General features: G+C 38.1%; 2 protein-coding genes across 5 annotated transcripts in view; both read right to left on the reverse strand.

Moving 5' to 3' along the window:
- Positions 1-8745, reverse strand: part of LOC148398369 (uncharacterized) — a 35964-nt gene extending 27219 nt beyond the window's left edge. For 3 of the 4 annotated variants that reach the window (XR_015858800.1, XR_015858801.1, XM_088377303.1), the window contains exons 1-2: positions 6824-7248; positions 2380-2472 (exon numbers count right to left, since the gene is read on the reverse strand). Coding sequence is in view for 2 of the 4 variants with exons in the window: in XM_088377303.1 (XP_088233429.1) it covers positions 2380-2472; positions 6824-7044 (314 nt within the window). In the remaining 2 variants the exon portion in view is untranslated. Of the gene's footprint in view, positions 1-2379; positions 2473-6823; positions 7249-8623 lie in introns of those variants that run through there. The other variant, XM_088377304.1, reaches the window with a different exon arrangement.
- Positions 8746-14577: 5832 nt separating this feature from the next.
- On the reverse strand, positions 14578-19805 carry tm2d2 (TM2 domain containing 2). The gene is made up of 4 exons (XM_088376924.1): positions 19423-19805; positions 19041-19128; positions 18487-18602; positions 14578-15947 (listed from the first exon to the last, which is right to left on the reverse strand). The coding sequence occupies exons 1-4, from the start codon at positions 19686-19688 to the stop codon at positions 15734-15736; spliced, it is 684 nt and encodes a 227-aa protein (XP_088233050.1). The 5' UTR covers positions 19689-19805; the 3' UTR covers positions 14578-15733.
- Positions 19806-20006: the final 201 nt, after the last annotated feature.

Genomic DNA, 20006 nt, shown 5'->3' on the forward strand with positions numbered 1-20006 from the left:
CAAAATGCCACGTGTGCTGGGAGGACGGGAAAAAAGTGCGATGATGCTTCTGTCGATACAAACTGATCAATGACGATCAGCCCCATTCACCTCTTTTATTTTTCAAACTGCAACGATAAGGTATCTTCCTGGGATAGTATTCAGGAATTTTATGAGAAGTTTTAGAGCTCTCAATGGCGTTGAACCACAAATTACTCTTAGAGAGATTATTTTGTGTTCTTTTAGTAATTTTTTTGGGCTTTGAACACGTTGACCTTTTATGTCCCAAATTATAAACATTTTCTGCTAGTTTGAGCAAACAAGTTAAGAAATAACACATTCACAAAGAAATTAAAAGTTAGTGTTCATTTTTTAAAATATTATGTTACTTTAAAAGTTAGGTTTTTTATTTGTTTTTTAAATATCATGTTACTTTGAAAGTTAGTTTTCATTTCATTTTCATGTTCCTTTAAATGTTTTGCACATTGAATACTTCATTTGTACATCGTTTGTTTCCAACCTTAGTCTGGCACCTGCAGCAGATTGTTCGTGTTTGCACATTCTGGATCATAGTCATGTTTTTCAATTCATTAAAGAAAAAACAATACAAGCAATTTTCTCTTGTATTTGACATTGTAAAGTGACAGCAGCACCTGGATACTAGTGTACATGGAATGGGTGAAAATGCCAAGTTGCCAAAAGGTAACAGCTCGCAACAACCTTTTTTTGATTGGGTGAAGAAAAGAACTATGAACTTTTCACTTTTGGAACAATGAACTTAGTTAAAAAAAAAAATTCAATGATGAACTGAACATTTGAAAATTTATGAAATGAGCTTGGAACGAATTTGTGGAAAAAATGAACTTTCCCAACACTGGCTGTTTCTGACAGCGCATCCACTCGTTCAACTCCCCAAGCCTGGTTACAAAAGTGTCACTGAGTCGGCATGAGTTTATTCTGGTGGGCCAGACGCTTTGCTCTTGCAGGCAAGATTTAAAGGAAATGAGAAGTCACTTCAAGTCGAAGCGAATCAGGTCAGCTATTTTCAATCCTACACAAACTTGCACAATGCCAAAACTTGGTGTAGCCTGCCACTGTGATGATTTATACGTACTGCACCTCGCGCCAGGCTTAAGTAAAGTTATGTGATAATCAAAGACCTTTTTTACTACTAGGTTTGTTTTGAATGAGGCAAGCGCCTTCTATGAGGCTCTGCTTGTAGCCTCACTGAGCTCAGCGTGTACTTTTTCTCTTTTTGCCTTCCCACATACGTGCTGAGGAAGCTTGAGAGGTTGAAGTAAGGAATAAATGAATGTTTTGTCTGTACAGCATCTGTTTGTGTTCTTTGACTAGCTGGCTGGGAGCTTTCTAGTTTCCTTTATATTGCTGATAAACAGTATGCCAACCAGCTGGAATCACTATTTCTGCACCATGCCACTGCCATGGTTTTCAAATATTACAGTCATGCTGGGGGCAAGCTGGATTGTCCTTATGATGTCCCTATACAAACCAACTGTCATAAAGCTCCCTCTTGTTTATCTCCACTTTGCATTTGGCAAGGGGAATGTAACAGGCTGGTTCCACAGTAAAGGTAGAAATATGAAATATTCATGAACGTATATCCACAGCAAAGCTTCCAACAGAGCCCCTCACAGTGTGTTATACTCCTTGTGTAGAACCATACCCAGGTCTTGTGATACACACTAGAGGAATCAGACAACACTGAAAACTAACTTATTTCTCAGATTTTAAATGTTTTTCTATTCTTCTGATTACAGTTATCTCCAATTCTCAGTGAAGACTGAAAAAAATAGAGTATAGTCACATGATGCACTTCAGTGCAGCACTTGCCCTGATTTGGGAATTATTTCTCGTTTATTATTTGTTTATAACTGCCTGGGATATGGATGACCTCTGCTTAAAGGTTTGGCAAATTACTTCCAAAATGTAATGTATTACACATTACCATATTTCCAGGACTATAAGGTGCACCGGACTATAAGGTGCACCTTCAATGAATGGCCCATTTTAAAACTTTGTCCTTATATAAGGTGCACCAGACTATAAGGCGCACCATTAATGCATCATGTCAGATTTTTAATCCAAATCAAATCATATAGTTTTTATTTCAACTTCAGATGCAACAAATTACTTCATAATCACAAAATAATAATACATAGTATTTTTGATTCATGATTCATAGTCTTCAGGGCCACTTATGATTGAGTTCATGACACAATGCTTCGAGCCACTTTAAATTTAGGAATTTGGTCCATATATAAGGCGCGCCGGACTATAAAGCGCACTGTTGGCTTTGGAGAAAATTTTAGGTTTTTAGGTGCGCCTTATAGTCCGGAAAATACAGTACTAGTCCCTTGCAGGGGTGCACTTTCATCTCACAGTGTGGAGGTTATGGGTTTGATTCCGGCTTGGGCCTTCCTGTGTGGAGTTTGCATGTTCTCCCCATAACTGCGTGGGTTTCCTCTGGATACTCTGGAAGACAAGCGGTATAGAAAATGGATGGATTTTGTCCAATAAATAATTAGTCCCAAACTGTCCACTGTAAATAAAATTATCAACATTCTCATTTTAATTTACACACTAATAATACTGATACATGAAGTATAATTGATAATCAGTCTAACATAACTAGGTCTGAACACTTCATTGTTTTTTAGAATGGGTTTTTTTTATAGTGGGACAGCAATTTTATTCAGTGGATGGACGGACAGACGGGCGGACAGACGGATGGATGAGATATAGCAAGAAAGAGAGAGCAAGAATATATCTATAAGCTAGCAAGAAAACCCATTGTGAACAGCTGTTGTATTAATCTGCTATTTATAAAATATGTGAGTAATAAATAGTGATATGAAAAGGCTATTCTTAATCTATTGTGGGGCGAATTTCTGTGGAGTTCAACGTTAAGATATTTGTATGTGCTCTGTGAGAAGCTTTTGTCAGGTATATTCTATAGAATGATGGATTATGTTGAAAATATATGCTTAAAGCATTGACAAGCCCTTTGAGAATATTGTGGAGGGGCTTTGAAAGTGGCAATAATAATTCAGCGCTACTTGAATGGGCTTTCACTACTACTCCCTGACATTCAACATGTCTTCACTAACAAACAGTCTTGTCCTTTCTCTGTTGTCATCACTGCAAAATGCTGAGGGGTGAGCTGATTGCTTGTACTACTTGATCAAGTGCATTCCACCGTGATGGAGGTCATCCTTCCTTCCTTCACATCAAACATTCGACAAATCCATAAATAAAATTACCTGGACGAATCTTATGGTGGACCTGGCTGCTGAAAAATAAGTTTGCATATAAATGATCTGGAAAGAAGCTCTTATTCTGGATAATTTGCAAAGCAGAGCAGCAAGTTACAAGGCTAGAAGTTGTTGTGAAGGCTTGTCAAAGGCCTGTCACTTGTAGGAAATGAAACTGTGTGAATTGCTTTTCGGTGCTCTGGAAAACAGCTGACATCTGGACACCTTAAAGGTGTTTCCACACCTGGCACCATCTTTCTATGACACGCTCTCAGTGAAAAACAATTGTTCTCTCTTATTCTAAAGGGAGTAGCAGCTTAATTGCCCTCCTAAGGGGAAATTACATATCAACAGATGACAGATGCTAAAGTTATCAGACATAAAATAATAGTAATTATAATATATATAATAATAAATAAATACATAAATAAAATAATAAAATAATATTAATTATAGTATATAATATATATAATAATGAAAAATGTTTGCAGCTCAGTGGAGCTGAGTGCATCATTACTTGTCTGTATGTGTTTATCCACTAGAAATTGGATGCAAAGATGGGATCTTTGACAGAAAAGTAATGACGTAGCATTGTTGTTATGGAAACAATGTTTCACTGACTCCAACTGCCATACAATATCGATTAAAACTTACCGGCTACCAACATTGATAAAGTACATTTCAGTGCATTTTATTGGGTCACTGGTTGTCGAGGTAAAATGTTAGTAGATGTTTTATCAACTGTCACTAAGGCATTCGTTGTCGCGTAGTGTTTGAGTCATCATTGTTGTGTGTTCTTTACAGTAAATAATCAATTTTCAAAACTAAAACGATTGCAAGCTCAACCTGTTGTTTGAAATTAATTTCCTTTTTAATTTGTTTCAGAAGTAAAACTTTTGCCACCATAACACTTTGAAAACTGATTCTTTGAAAACTGGAAAACTCAATAGTTGTTATAGCTATACATCATTATAATTACTTTGAGGTTTTTTTTTCCACACTTCCACTGGCTGACATTAAAGAGGTGACTTATGCTAATTCTACTTAAGTGCTTAAATACTTGTATGTTTGACTAAGCTTCCGTTGAAGCCCTCGCTTAGGTTCACAGATGATAGAGTTTTTCCTCACTTTACCGTTTTTGCAAGAACCACACTATAAAGTCAGTATGCCCATTTTACGTTTGCAAACGGGGAGAGCCAGCATCACTTTGCGTAACACAAAGTGCTTGAAAGCAACTCCAACTTTCCCCTCTTGCAGGAGCCTTTTATTGTCAGAAATGGGGTGGGGTTGAGTGGTAACAGGTTTGGGGTCACCTCTGCAAACTGGTTCAGCCCAGTTGCAGAGGGTCTTATCTGTTTATCTTTACAACAGTTTGCAAACAGAAACTAGCGGAGCATGTTTGGACAACAAGCCAAGCAAGCGTGCAGAACATAAGCAAAGAGTGGACCATCTTTTAGCAAGCATTAGCAACATTAATGATTCCAGTCAGCATTTTACAAATAATCATTTGGTCAAAATGAGTTGTGAACCCTATCAGTGATTTATTTTTTCCATATACATAGATGTGAGTGAGAGTGCTAGTGGTCGTCCGTCTATGTGTGCCCTGTGACTGGCTGGCAACTAGTTCAGGGTGTACCCTGCCTACCGCCTGAGGACAGTTGAGATAGGCTCCAGCACGCCTATGCCCTTCGTGAGAATAAGCAGTTCGGAAAATGGATGGATGGATGGATGGATGGATGGATGGATGGATGGATGGATGGATGGATGGATGGATGGATGGATGGATGGATGGATGGATGGATGGATGGATGGAGGGAGGGAGGGAGGGAGGGAGGGAGGGAGGGAGGGAGGGAGGGAGGGAGGGAGGGAGGGAGGGAGGGAGGGACATCACAACACATTTTCTTCTCTAAATACAAACTCAAAGTTGAGGTTAGCATGCTCGCTTGACCCTTGACATGTTCCAGCTTCTCATGTGGGCCCATTGCAAAATTAATTGGCCACCCCTGCTTTAATGTAACCGGACATTCACCCATGTTATCATTCTGATCATATAACCTCAAGGTTATCAAAAAATGACATGATTAATCAATTACAATGTCAGAATGTAACATGAAGTTTATATTTAAGCATTGAGGATTTTATGATCTGATATTGGATTAGTGTTTAAAAACGGATGACAAATGCAATCTCATGTGAACTTTCACTGAACAGCATTTTGGCTCTGACAGCCTCCATGACCCACATTAAATCAGTCTTCAAAAGGTCCAGCCTCTAAAAAAGCTTGAGAAGCCCTTTGAGTTTTTGAAGGAGGCGCTCGGAAGGTCCTCACAGACATAAATGTTTGTTTTCTGTGTCCTTCCTGTCACCACTGTAAGATCCTGAGCAGTGAGATGCATATATTACTATTGGATATGTACATGCTATGGTTATTTTGACCATAAGTTATAGCTCCCTTGGCGAGACAGTTGATTTCCTGTCAGTGTCATTGACTGTAGTCATTCATGTTGTGCATGACAATTAGACCTATTTAGGCTTTTCTTGTCGATTTATTTCAAACATATTTTTTTCATAACATTCTTTGACTTATTATCACTGATACTGAATACCACAAAATACAGACCTGCAAGCAAACTAACCAAGAAGGTGAGTTGATATCAAGCACGTTTGTCTAACTTTGTTGCCCAAACCACTCAGATTTGTTACTGCAATATATCAAGAGACAAAGCTAAAAAAAAAAAATTGGGAAACCATGCCTCAGCAACTGAAATTATATTTTCAGTATGGGGAATGTTATGATATGCTGGATTGTTTTAATCAACATTCAATTCCTCACCTATTCCAGAATATAATAATGCATCACACTCACAATAACATGGAAATCACTGGAATTAAGTTCTAATTTAGCAGACATAAGATACGGTTGTACTGGGGGGCAATGAACGACTTTAAATTGAACTTACACTCAACCGAATTTACAATAAAACACCGGTGCAAAGCTTTGGTGCCACTGAAAAAATCGGAGTGGATCTTTATGAGCTGTTATTACAACCAATGGAGCATGCAGAAGAAGAATAGAGAAGGTCAGAAAGATTGCCGCATCCAGTATAATAGTCTGCATGTATTTGTGTTAAAAATCATATTTGTAGGGGGGGAGGGGTGATAGGACACGCATACGTGCGTGTGTTGATTTCTCGTTACTTCCTGCTTTTTACTGGTCTGCAGACAGTCATATCATCATGAGAGCAGATTCATTTTGAACTCACTAGTGATAATACTTCCTCCTGCACATAGCTTTCAAGAATTTCTTGAAAACGATGATTGCTAATTCTCAAGACACATCTGGCCTCAATTTCAAACAACTCTAAATCCTCTTAATAGATTATTCGCCATGACTGAGGACATAAAAAAGTAAGGATGTAGCCTAAACCCAATATCAAAATGAAGCTTATTTTCCCTTGATGTTGTGTGATGGTAACCAACAAAGAAGGGATTTTGATATGCACTTTGCCACCACATTACATCTTATCTATTACAGCAGACAAGGCTAATGAAACAGGATATGGAGAGTTTACCTCAAACAGCCCCAGCTCTGACAGTTGCCATACCGGACCGCTAAAAAGCTGAATCTCATATGGACCTCAGGGGCATTTTGCCTCACTTTCAATTTTAGCGTCACAAAGGCAACCCATAGCCAATTAGTCGAGCAGTCATCATTGAAAGAGGAGAGCAACTGCGGTCTGGACTGGTCCTCAGATAGCTGACCTTGGAAGCAGCAGACCTTCCCTGTATGCATCAGGGTCGACAAGGGAAGAGGTACAAATAGTGTTCCCCAGCTGCATCTCTTGCTCCAATTTAGATTGGTGGCACCAGATTACAAAGAGGACACATCATAGATCACTTCTGCCCTCTGCTGGCGAAAGGTGAAAGGCAAAACCCTCAACCGTAAAGGTGAAAGCTCTTCATGCTGAGAAGGAAAATGACTCTTGAAAAAGGAGTGCACAATGGCCCAGCCCAGCAACTATGTGACGTGATTGTGGCTAAGTGGAAAGCATCGAAAACTCTCAACCAGACTCACACACACACACACACACACACACACACACACACACACACACACACACACACACACCCTTATGAGAACATATAGAGTCCTTTCAAAGTGTGTTCGTCAAAGTTGAGAGAACAACTGCTTTTGACACAGACAGTTCTTGACTTTCAAAACTAGGCCACTTGCTGATCAGGAAATTGCACAAAGAACGCACACAGCCTCTTTAATTCACATCCACTCTAATGAGATTATGAATTATGAGTTTTCTCGGGGAAGTAATGGATTTGTATGCTGAAGGAGCACGCAAAATGACAGCACTAAAAAAATTAACATTTCTTTTTCCTGTTACATAAGGGTTCTTAACTACACTTTTTGTCAAAGTAAGTAGTCATTATATGATCACTACTGTAATTACAGTCATAACAAAACCATTGGGAAATGGAATTCTGTCACAGTGACTTTTTTTCCTCACTTTAGCTATCAACCAGACAGCTAGGGGAAAAACATTGCAGTCCAGTTCAAATTACTACAGTTGTCATCATTAAATCACGTAAAAGCATTTCAAGAGCTGGGTGTAATATTGTGTATTATAGCTTCATAATTTATCATCACTCCCCCAAACGATGCAAACATGTTCCGCGTTGTATGGGAAAATGTAAGATAAAATATTGCCTCAACTGATCGCTCTCAGTATTTAAACAGACCCTTGAAGGCAGTTAACACATATAAAAAACATTTAATTGGACCCTTCCGAACCTTTTGTAATGCCATTACCATTACTCTAAAGCAAATTTTAGCTTTATCATCAATACCTCATTAAACGCAAAGCTCCTCCATATGTTTTAATCAGCTCATCCAATTACTTTAATAAAGTTGCCCCCTTGAGGTGTATCGGAGCTAGATGTACAAAGAGACTAGTATGAGAACTGGCTTGGCAATAGCAAGAGGAAAGGCAAAAGAAAAGAAAGCAAAAAAAGATACATTATTTGATCATTATCATTATCATGAAACAGACAGTATATTGCACCATATTGGCAAGACCCTTTGTGTTGCTCAGTATCAGTATTGAAACTGTTGACTATGCTACTATAACAGTTAGCACAGAATTTTATGACTGATTATAGTCACAATAAATAGAACTAACAAATGTAATTTTAACAACACAAGACTTTGCCTTTAATACCTATCTGGAGCCGTAAAAATCTAAAAGCCTTTGATAATGCAACATAGACTGTCAATACATAAGTTGTATGCCTACTACTAAAATATATATATATAATTAAATAGTGGTATCAATTTAATCATTTCTTTAGAGTTCACGTACCTGCATAGCAGAGCTGTCTGTTCGATATCGGTCACGTTACACGACTCATCCATCACAGGCAATTGAGAAAAAGCTGGAGCTGAATTGATTTGCTGATCGGTGATGTTGTTTGTGCGGAGAGGCATGTCTTTAATTTTCTGAATGATCTCGGTTTTGTTTTTGAAGTCCGAAAATAGGCACTGATATTTTAATGAATTAATTCCTTCATGTACTCGCCATCGGTGAATGGTTTCCCCGGCTTTATTATCTCCCGGGCTGCAACAAAACTTGCAGCAGTAGTAGAGTTTGGAGATGCAATCCACTTCTTGAAACCGGTTTTTCGGTCCTCAAATTTCTCCACCAGCACTGCAATTTCACCTTTCCTCTCAGTTGCAACTGGGTGATCGGCAGCAAACTGAGCATGCTTTAGCTGAAAATGTCGCTCCAAATTCCCCTTCTTGTTATTGTCATTGCAAATCAAACATGCAGGCAATGCTTCAGCATTGGCAATGAAAGCAAATAGTTCAGTCCATTCTTTCTTAAACCATCTATCTGTTCTCATCAGCAATCTTTCTCTTTTTGCCTTTTGAATCCATGGCCCATCACTCACACACCTGTTTACAACTCACCTGTGCTGTGTCACAGGCTATGACGCAATTTTGCTATTTGGCGTCATTCTTAAATTATAAGAATTTTTAATATATTTACAACTACATACATTTTTAAAGCACAAGCATGGCTGTGTCGTGATTACCATCTACAAACCATATTTAAAAAAACAACAACTAAAAAGCCGCGGGTTGCCGACCCCTGGACTAGACGATAAAATGAAGGAAAGCAGAAATATAGTTCTATTTTAAAAAAATGTATAAAGGAATGATATTGGCAAATTACCAAAAAGAGGAAAATGAAGGTGACTGCTGTTAAACTTTTGGATTAGAAGATGTTTTTGTTGTTTTTCTTTTGTTCTTTTGTAGTTTTAATGTTCTCACTTGGAACTAAGTGATGGATAGGGGTAGGACATGATAAGCCACGGCTTCTTCCTACTCCTTTTTTCAACAGTGATATATATTGTTTGTTGTTTATTTTTTATTGTTTTTATTCTTTAAGTCATGTTCAAAATAACGATTCATTCATTAAATACTGTATCAGGGGTGTCAAACTCATTTTTTTCGCGGGTCGCATTGTAGTCATAGCTTCTTTCGGAGGGCCATTATGACTGTCAACCCAAATAAATGTATGAGCAACTTATATTATATACAGTAAAAGCTACAAAACATACTGACAAATAACTCGTTTTCAAATCAGACGAGTAAAAACTGGTCAAATATTAAAAAGAAAAGATATTATTAAAAGTGAAGACAATTTGCAATTCTAGTAATGACACGAATTTGATGCACAATTTGTCTTCGCGGGCCACATAAAATGATGTGGCGGGCCGTATCTGGCCCCCAGGCCTTGAGTTTGATACCTGTGTTATAGATCAATCCAAAGTCCGGCCCGCGAGCCAAATGCGGCCCGTGTCTAAATTTAAACTGGCCCGAAGCATTGTGTCATAAAACCAATAATATGTGGCCCGCTGGCACTGTCGCGGGGACTTGTGTTCCCCAGAGCGAGACACAGAAATGAAACTAACGGGAACGCGCAGATGAGCCAGCGCTCATGATCGGTTGCGAGCTTGTCTCCTCCGTCCCTTCCCAGTTCACGCGCACACAAGTGTCCGTTTGCAAGATAATCAGTGACACAAAACACTTCCTCATTCAATTTTCCACACACCAAGGACGAAGGCGACGCTGAAATCAGAGATGCTGCAAGTGACGCTGCACAGGGGAAGGCAAAATAAATAAATAAATAAATAAATAAATAAATAAATAAATAAATAAATAAATAAATAAATAAATAATCACGGACTACTGGTGAGAGCTGTCTACTCCGTACTAACTCTGCACACTACTACGCGCCCGCGCCGCCCACTCAGAGTGATCGCAAACATAAAAAAGACTGGATTATTACTTTGTGATAATAAAGTTTTTGGTTATTTTTTCTTGCGTATGAAGTTGAAATTAAAAAGATAAAACGGAGAGTGATCTAATTTGGATTAAAAATCTGGCATGATCCAACCTGGCCTGTTTACAGCAGTCACAAATACCAATATCACCCTTCTTAAAAATAAAATAAACTTAATACTTCTAATAAAAAAATGCATTCACCTTTCATGAAATTGTTCATTTGTATTAAATTGATTATTATTTTAATCTTTAACTGTTCTGGTAGTGCAATTGCCAACAGATTCTCATTTGCAATATCAACCTATCTGCAGAAGGGCAAAGAATAAAGTTACATACTTACAAGTTCATTTAAAATGGTAATGGTTCGAGGAATGTTGGTGCGAATGGTCGGCCCCTATACATTTTCATCTAACCAAATCTGGCCCACTTTGCAAAAAGTTTGGCCACCCCTGCTGTACATCATCCCAAGGTCGTATTCTAGGACTACAATATGCTTTGTCTGTTTAAGACCAATTTGTCTTGCTCCAGCCCTGATATAATGATGAGCGCAAAAACATGTGAGGATTTTTTTAAATTGATTTTGCTTTGATTTGACACTGGATACTGGTTGCTGGGGTGGAACTTGCCTCTTAAGCACACCAACTGTTGTATTAGTTGTACAAGAATAGAATGCATTGAACCTCCAGTTGCTCGGAGACGCAGCGTCTTTTGATGCAGCCTTGACACTAGAAGAGCTTTCCTCCCATACACGCCTATAAAATGATGAAGAATCTTGCCCCTGTGGCACAATTAATTAAAAAAAAATTCTGACATACTCATACTAACACTAAAACATAGTTATGAACACCATTAAGAGCTCCATACCGACTGTCCAGCATACTAATTTGTAAAATAACCACTAATTGAAATGCATAATATATGTATATCATCTACCAGGCAGTATCTGCTGCCCCATTAATGAATCTAAACCTTATCACGATGCATAAATTCCTAAGATGAATTTATTTTACAAACGGCTGAAAAATAATGATGAATCCTAAATCATTACTATCGTCAGCAGCTTCTCGCCGTTCAGCCTTTGCTGTTCAGTTCTCTGTAACTGAACAGTAATCCCTTTAGCAAGTAAGATTTGAGATCTCTCTTCTGATTTTGTCCAAAGTATCCGCTCTCTAACCTTGTTTGTCCCTACGATAAGTTCATCCTAAAAAAAAATAATAAAACAAAATACCCTTAACACCTTCTTTTCCACCCCCACCTGCTGTTCTTCCTGTAATTTCTTCAGGGCCACTCTTTGCAATCCGTACATCATGGCCAGCCTCACGACTGTCATAAACTTTCCTCTTCATCCTAGCATAGACCTTTCTCTCACATAACACTCAACTCTGACAGTATTGTACTAAATTATAGCGTGTGTTCTTCCCTCTTGGCAGCTTGCCGCCAGCTGCTACCATCAAAGTCTTTTAATCAGGCACAAAAAGTGGGGCATATATTCCATGGAGAAAGACATTTAGAGGCCGCCAAATTTAGAGCATGGCTTACATGGTCAATTTGTTGATTCTCATCCACTTGAGAGATGTTTGGTCCTGAAGAGTGAAAATCAAAGGCCAAGTTAGTTCATTTTTGTTGGAAGCACTTGCGGGAGTTCTTCCTAATAAAATTATTTTTCACACATGAACTTAAACCAGCTGTTTGTATCTGACTACTTCACCTCATGTGAGGCAAACGAGAAACGTTATTTCCGGCTAAAAGGGAAACCATTTATTTGTTAACAGCCTGGAAAGTGACAGCAACACATCATGCTGCTGCATTACATTGCGGATCGGTAGTGAGTGAGTGAGTGAGTGAGTGAGTGAGTGAGTGAGTGAGTGAGTGAGTGAGTGAGTGAGTGAGTGAGTGAGTGAGTGAGTGAGTGAGTGAGTCAGTCAGTCAGTCAGTCAGTCAGTCAGTCAGTCAGTCAGTCAGTCAGTCAGTTAGTTAGTTAGTTAGTTAGTTAGTTAGTTCGTTAGTTAGCTAGTTAGTTTAAGTGTATTTGTGGCTTAAATTATTGTTGAGAAGTGTACAGTGCAATATTAATTAATAGCAAAAATATATTTTGTATCTGTTGTGATCCAAAAAGGAAATAATTTCTTACCAAGCATTGCATTTTGAAAAAAAAAAAAACATGCCAATGAGAAAAACTTCATTTGTAAATAAGCTGTATTATGCACATAGAGCAGAGTTTTGACTTTTCATTTCATGCAGTTTTGAGATAGTGTTATGCCCTCAGGCTAGTCAACCTGGCTGTGGCAGTGCCATGAGTGCTAAGCAAGGGATTTGGACTCCCTCCAATCCTTAAACCACTCATTAGTCAATCAGTTGCATTCCATTCTCTTGATTTACTTAGTGATGAAAGTAATTTAAATGTCAACATCCAGATGAGATGTTTTGACGTTCGCAAACAAATCGTTCTTTTGAATGGGTCTTTTGGGGTGACCGATGAAAATTGATTATGCTGTGATATCTTGAGTTGTACTGGATGTGGCAATGGTACTGTAGCTGATGAATAAGTCTTGGAAAAGACCAGAAAAATGAATTCAATGATTTCAAGAAATACGTGGGAACCCTGAGTTAGTTTTGCAAATGTAAAAGTTGTGGGTTTTTTTTTCATTTTCGCTGTTAAATCATTTTGTTAACAAAGTTACTTACTGGTGTGATACACTGTTATTTACATCAATCACACATTATCTGATTAGTCGACTATTTGCAATTGTTATCTGTGACTTTTGACCGGTAAAATAATCAATTGTTGCAGCCATAGGAGGAAATTATAATTGCATTCCCTACACCAGGGTAGGGAAAGCCTGTTCCTATGAGAGCCGTATCCTGCCTGTTTTCCTTCATCTGCAACACACCTCAAATGATCAGCTCATCAGCAAGCTCTGTAGGAACCTGAAACCATCCTGATCAGCAGGCAGACAGGAAAACAGGCAGCATATGCCTCTTGTAGCACTAGGGTTACTAACTCCTGACCTACATGGACTGGGTTAGTGCTCAACATTGAGCTGTTATTCACAAGACAAGAAACTTGCCAGGGAATGCAGAAAATGAAACCTGAATTAGAAATGTGTGGGTGAGTTTGTGTGTGCATTTGTATGTGCGTGTAAGGGTGGGGGGGCGTGGGGGTTATAACCTCCTGGCACTCCCTCACGACCCCAGGTAAAACTGTCTAGAGCAGACAGTGTTGGGCAGTTGTCGTATAGCGGTTTAACAAATGACAAAAATGTGTTTTGTTAAGTGCAAACTCCACTTTTAAGATCACTCCCATTGTTTTTTTTTTTTAAAACACAGTCAACATGCCCTTGAGCAAAACATTGTATCTGTGACTGCTTAATAAATGTGAAAAGTCCTAAACACAGCAGATTAAGTTACCAAATTTAGCAAATATGTGAAAATACTGGCTAGGTTTATGAACTGTTTGAAAAGAAAATATCCCCTTTTTTTTTAAATAAAAGTTGTTTATCTTACCAAAATATTTTTATTTGCTTTATGCAATTGAGATAATACTGGGACAATAGTGCTCAGATTATTTGTGTCCTTAATGAAGTTAGCACCAGGATTTGAGTTATTGGAAGGTATTTTTTGGTATGCCTTGGGATCCTCCGGTATGAGCTGGACGAAGTGAGTGGGCTGCAACACTGAAGCTGCTACCCTCTGAGCCCGACTCTGGATAAGCGGTAGAAGATGGATGGATGCATCTGCACGATTGGAACTGGGGTTCCAACTTCATAAATAGAGGTAATTGCATGAAAATATACTCTAAGCAGTGTCTTCTGAACATGTTTTTGTCACTCCATGCATGGTTTTACACTGAGGGGAAACTGGAGCACCAAGGTGAGCTGTGATGAGCACATAATGTATCAGATCATGTTTTAATCAAGAGTGAAGACAATACATTCTGGTTATCATATTAATTCACAAAAGAGAAAATTTTTTCACAGAACTACAAGAATCTTTATTTTAATATTGTAGAGAACAGAGAAAAATCCAACATAAAACAGTTGGGTAGTTATTTTTATATTTACATAGTCAGCAACAATATATTTACATTATTTCATACTAAGGATAAATTAGCCAATATATATTACTGTATTTGAGAAATAAACATTGTTAAACCAATACTTAAGCAGATTCAATCACATCAACTTGAATGAATGTGTAACAAACACAACAATTCCAAATTTATGCAGGGCTACGAATTTACCCTTTTAACTGGGATAGGATAGTTTAGAACATGTTTTCTACTAAAGACATGTGCAATCACATTTTGTTATGTTCCATGAAAAAAATACATGACTTAAAAGAGAAAGTGGAACTTGAACATCATTTTCTTCACCTCAACTCAGTTGGCCACATTTACCACATTATTTTCAAACGCAATAGACACCAATTTACAGACAACCAGAAAAGGAGATGAGGAAACCACTTTAGCCATCTTCCCCTGCAGTTGTACTTCCCGCATGTTTGGTGAAATGTATGAGGAAAAATAGTGAGGCAAAGCAATCTGCCCGCAAGGGAAGAAGCTCGCAACCGTCGGTCTCAAGTCATTAGAAGTTGTAAATGATGTTACTTGACGGCTGTTGCCACAGATGGAAATTTCATCTCTGCGAGCAATATTATGTTTTCATTTGATGTCAATCTGAAGTTAAAAACCCAACTGACATGCATCTTGCAGCAATGCGAATCAATTTACTTGTTGCTGCCAACACAGGTGAAGGCCATCATCGGTTGACTTTGGAATAAAGTGCATATATTCCATCAAACTGTTACATAATTTATGTGATGCTAACATCTGCACTTTGCGACTTTAAAATGCATTGAAGTAGTTCAGCATCGCAGAAATTATGGATGGAAGATTCAATGGCAGTTCTTTGCTTGTCTTTTGACTGACTTACGTATACATATGACTGCATCTTTTTCTCATGTGGAAAGTACAAGTGGTACAACGGTATGGTGATGTTTCTTCAGGTAACCTTACAGGACCGCAGCTGGGTAGTTTGGAAGCAGCCTGAAAACACATTGCTGTTCTCTGAAGCATGTGGTATATAGAACTGCGAATGTCCAATTTGAGGCATTGCTCTTCTGATCAGTAGTAAGTGCACCAGTTGCTATAATCACTAGGCATCAAACCACCTGTAATAAGCAGAATCAGATCCACAAACCACCAGATTCCCAAGCCTCCAAGTGTAAGCAGCTTCCCCACCGCTGTCCCCGTGTGGCCCAGGCAAAAGCGGTCAACACCGAAGCAACCAAGGAAGAACGAGTACAGCAGAGTGGTGATGAAATAGTGGCCGGTGTATCTGCGAATAGAGAAAACATGCAACTTCAAAAAATTTAATTTGACTGGCCAGACGTTATTCTGGTGGATTAAAAGCACTGCTAAATCTTAGCTCTGGTGGAAACATTATTTCAAACCATATTCCAAAAGATGTGTTATGCTAGTGTAGTGTCGTGTTGGTTTATAGAGTAAATGTATGCTGACAGAAACACAAGTTTCTCTTCACGTGTTCAGTTGGCTTAAAGGGAAGTAAGTTAAAAAAAAAAAAATAAAAAAAAAAAAAAGCACTCACTTCAATTCCTAAAAAAAATCCTCTGTCACCTTGTTTTGTGTAGTTCAACATTTATATTCACCACAGTTCCTTGACTTTAACTTGGCCAGTGAAAAACTTATATATTGTTTTTGTTAAAGCAAAACTCATCATTACAACATTAGATCATCTCATTCTGTCTTAACTACCTTTTTTAAATCAAGGTACCACAAAGACAACAATACATTTACTACTAAAAATAATAATAAAATAATAATAACAATAATCTTCATCACAATAACCGCATGTCAAAACTTTACTTGGCACTTGAAAACACCACTTTGTATAGAGTGAGCAGGATCATTGACTGTATTAATTTCCAATTGTTTTAGTGCAGGACCATTCACTTTTTTAAAAATATGTGTACATAAATGAACTATTAAATTTATAACTCCCTAATCAACTACCAACATAAAGGAGATTATGGGCAGTCGGACACTAATTTTTTTAAAAACATTTGACGTTACTTACATCTGTGTATCTTTCTCCTACACTTTTTAAACATTTACACGTTTCATGGATAAAATGAGATCAGATTCTTATGCATAAAATGAGCTACGAGTTATTATGAGTTTTTTTGGCGTGAATATGATCAAATTCTGCTGATGAACACAACACCGGAGAAAAGAAAAGATGAAGCGAACAATGGATTAAATACATGATCTATTTGGAAACATTGCCCTCTAGTGGAAATACCTGATGGCATGGCAATCACCTAATGATTTGTCATTTGGAAACATTGCCCTCTAGTGCAAACACCTGACGGCATGGTAATCACCTAATGATTTATCTTGGAGTTTCAAATACAAAAGGCATAAAAATTATCAATAGCAAATTCAGAGATTAGATACAAAGAGGAGAAAGAGCTTCTCATCAAAGAAGATTCTGTTTCATTTTTTTCATCTTTCTTTTGGAATACATTGGTTGACTGTGGCATAACAGACTGACAAAAGAAAAGTGTCCCTTTCTTTTTGTGTTCCGAAAATAATTCAAAAAGTGGGATGTCACACTGTCATTTACAAGATAATTTGCTCTGTTGGTTAAGTTGCTGCACATTTCACATTACCTATTAATTCTCTTAATTACAGGGATGAGAATGGCAAATGTGAAAAAACACAGAAAAAAATACATATATATATATAAAATCGCCCCCCCCAGACCCCCGGCTAATTCATTCATTCATTCATTCATTCATTCATACATACATACACATACATACACATATATATATATATATATATATATATATATACACGTATATCATAGAAGATTTATTCTTTAACGATATCATGACAATATCATGACAACAGCGCAATATTAGCTTACATGGAACATCATGTTACTTTCTAAACCTACATGCTTGTAAAAGTAAAAAGGTACCTTTGTGGTTTTTTTGTTTCGATGTGCTCCTTAATGTTCCTAGTGCCGCGACCTCCATAGATGATCATATTTTGACAGAAAATACACAAAACCTTCCCCGGGACATCTACTTTACGGATATGTTCCGTCAGGTTACCGACTGTGTTCCGAGCTGTACAATGACGCTGCTCTTGAGGCCATGCCCATCTGAAGCAGTTCTTGATCCCGTTCAGCTTGTCTATTTCCCTGGCACGATCCTCATGCTGGCGAAAACCTTTGCTGGGTAGGCCCGAGATCTATCTAACTAAATAACTTGTCTACAAGTGGTGAAAACCCAATCGCAAATTTACATTGTGGCGGTTTCAAAACACTAGTTCTTCACATAAGTTAACAAGTGGAAATTATGTGACGAAAGTAGCGTCAAAATGCTGCCGAAAATAAGGCGGATCTTGTCGCATCACTGCTGCCAGTGAGTTAGGTTTACAGAGGATTAGTGTGATTTTCGTACTCATAGCTTAACTAATTTTGCCTTGAGATGTGCCTAAAGATGCCGTCGGGCGAATGCTCACGAGTCGCCAAGGCTAACGTTGCCCGGCCGCTTACACCCCCCCACCCCCATGTATATAAAAAAAAAATTCTCAACGGATTTACACGATTCACGAAAATGATACTTTCGACGAAAAAAAACACGGATATCCGCAGATCCGTGTAAAATTTTCATCCCTGTAATTAAAAAGATGCTACGATGCAATAAATAAGATACAAAAGTGTAGATAGTATAGTTTTAACGAGAAATAAAAAGGGTTTAGACATTTTTCCTACTGTGTCAAACACAAATCTAAAAAACTGGGGTCTGTAAAGGTGCAATGAAGAAATTAATCCACAATCTTACTTGATGCATGGTACATTCCCTCTCAGGAATTCTCTGGGCCCGGCACATTCAATATCATCAAGTGCAGTGCAGATAACCGGTGTGTGGTTCACTTCTTTCTTAGTCTGGCCTCCCCACTATCAATAAAAACAGTGAATCAGGTGATGTTAATGTGATACAATCAAAGCCCATGTTAAAGTTGTGCTCAGATGTACATGTGCTAATCAAACTCATCAGTTGAGATGAACAAGCGAGCCTACATACATAAATAAATGAAGTTATGAAGTAATTATTTCTCTCAGTATGTAATTATAAAAATGAAAACATTTCAAACAAAATTGATAAATTTATCACACTACTTTACAGTACAACAAACGTGGACATGCTGCATTCATCGATTCTTTCATCCTTTACTCATTGACAATGTGTGAGAACAAACAAATGTATTTCGTACAGTATAGTACAATTCCATCCAAGTAACAGTTCTTTAAAAATAAAAATAAAAATGACATTCTTTCCCATGCTAAGAGTATGTTTAATTATGACCACAACTTTGGGCTATATATTGTACTCACCCCTACACACCCGTGGCCCATCTCCAGACATGCGCTAAGATTCCCAGCATGATCTACAGGGTCCTGACAGTAGATGAACTCCTCCGGCCTTTATCAAGAAACACATCAGTGGTGACATTGTGAGCAATGGAAGGTGATAATCAATGTTGATCAAACAATAATTCTGGATGGCATTTTTGATTGACACCTTCATAAACGTTTTACTTTTGTGTTTTGCACTATGTAGCTGCAGTGATACAAACACAAAAGACGTACAGTTCGATACAAAATTATAAAAGCAGAGTATTTAATGGATCTTCTGTCATCATCCGACTGCTTTAAGTTTGCTGAGGAAGCACTTCAGCGCTTGTGTTAGCATGTGAGCATTAGCGAGGCTACTTACAAATAACTGCAGAGGACGACGGGTGACTGAGCCGTGTACTCAAATGCGTCTGTGTAATTCGTACTTTCAACTGGTACATCATATTTTACAGTTTCTGGGGTCTGTTCGGAGAAAGGAAGTACTGTCGAACCAGGAACGGATGAACCAGTAGCTGCATCTGTGGTCGACGAGTTTTGGGAATGGATCCCTTCCAAACATTGCAAAAGAATTACTGTAAGTAACAGGAGTAGTTGTCCACACAGCAAGATGTAGCTTACTGAAATCATTATCACCGTCAAAGAACAACATGAACAGCGAATAGATTGTCATACGTATCAAAAGCCACCATCATAAGCTAGATTGATGTCCGTCGACTGTTTGTGTACCTTTTCTTCTTCTTTGGAATCAAACGGGGCTTTGTGATGCATTTTAACTTCATTACTGCCCCCTGCTGAAATAAATTGCCCACTACACTCTTGGTCCAGTTTCTGTTTTTCTTTTATTTTAACCAATTTGGTAATACGACAGGCGGGGTTATAATATTAGAAACCCCATGCAAGTATGTTACTATGCAGTTCTAGACGATTTCTGGATCCCAAGCCCCT

Source organism: Syngnathus floridae, chromosome 5, assembly GCF_059516105.1.
Source record: "Syngnathus floridae isolate MCC-2025c chromosome 5, RoL_Sflo_1.0, whole genome shotgun sequence".
NCBI lineage: Eukaryota > Metazoa > Chordata > Actinopteri > Syngnathiformes > Syngnathidae > Syngnathus > Syngnathus floridae.

Excerpts from the sequence above, each read along its gene's own strand:
- tm2d2 (XM_088376924.1), bottom strand. The coding sequence starts at position 19,688 with ATGATTTCAGTAAGCTACATCTTGCTGTGTGGACAACTACTCCTGTTA. Across the intron at positions 19,129-19,422 it reads GTCGTCCTCTGCAGTTATTT|GCCGGAGGAGTTCATCTACT; the intron begins GTAAGTAGCCTC and ends TTCTTGATAAAG. Across the intron at positions 15,948-18,486 it reads GGGAATGTACCATGCATCAA|ATACACCGGCCACTATTTCA; the intron begins GTAAGATTGTGG and ends CTCTATTCGCAG.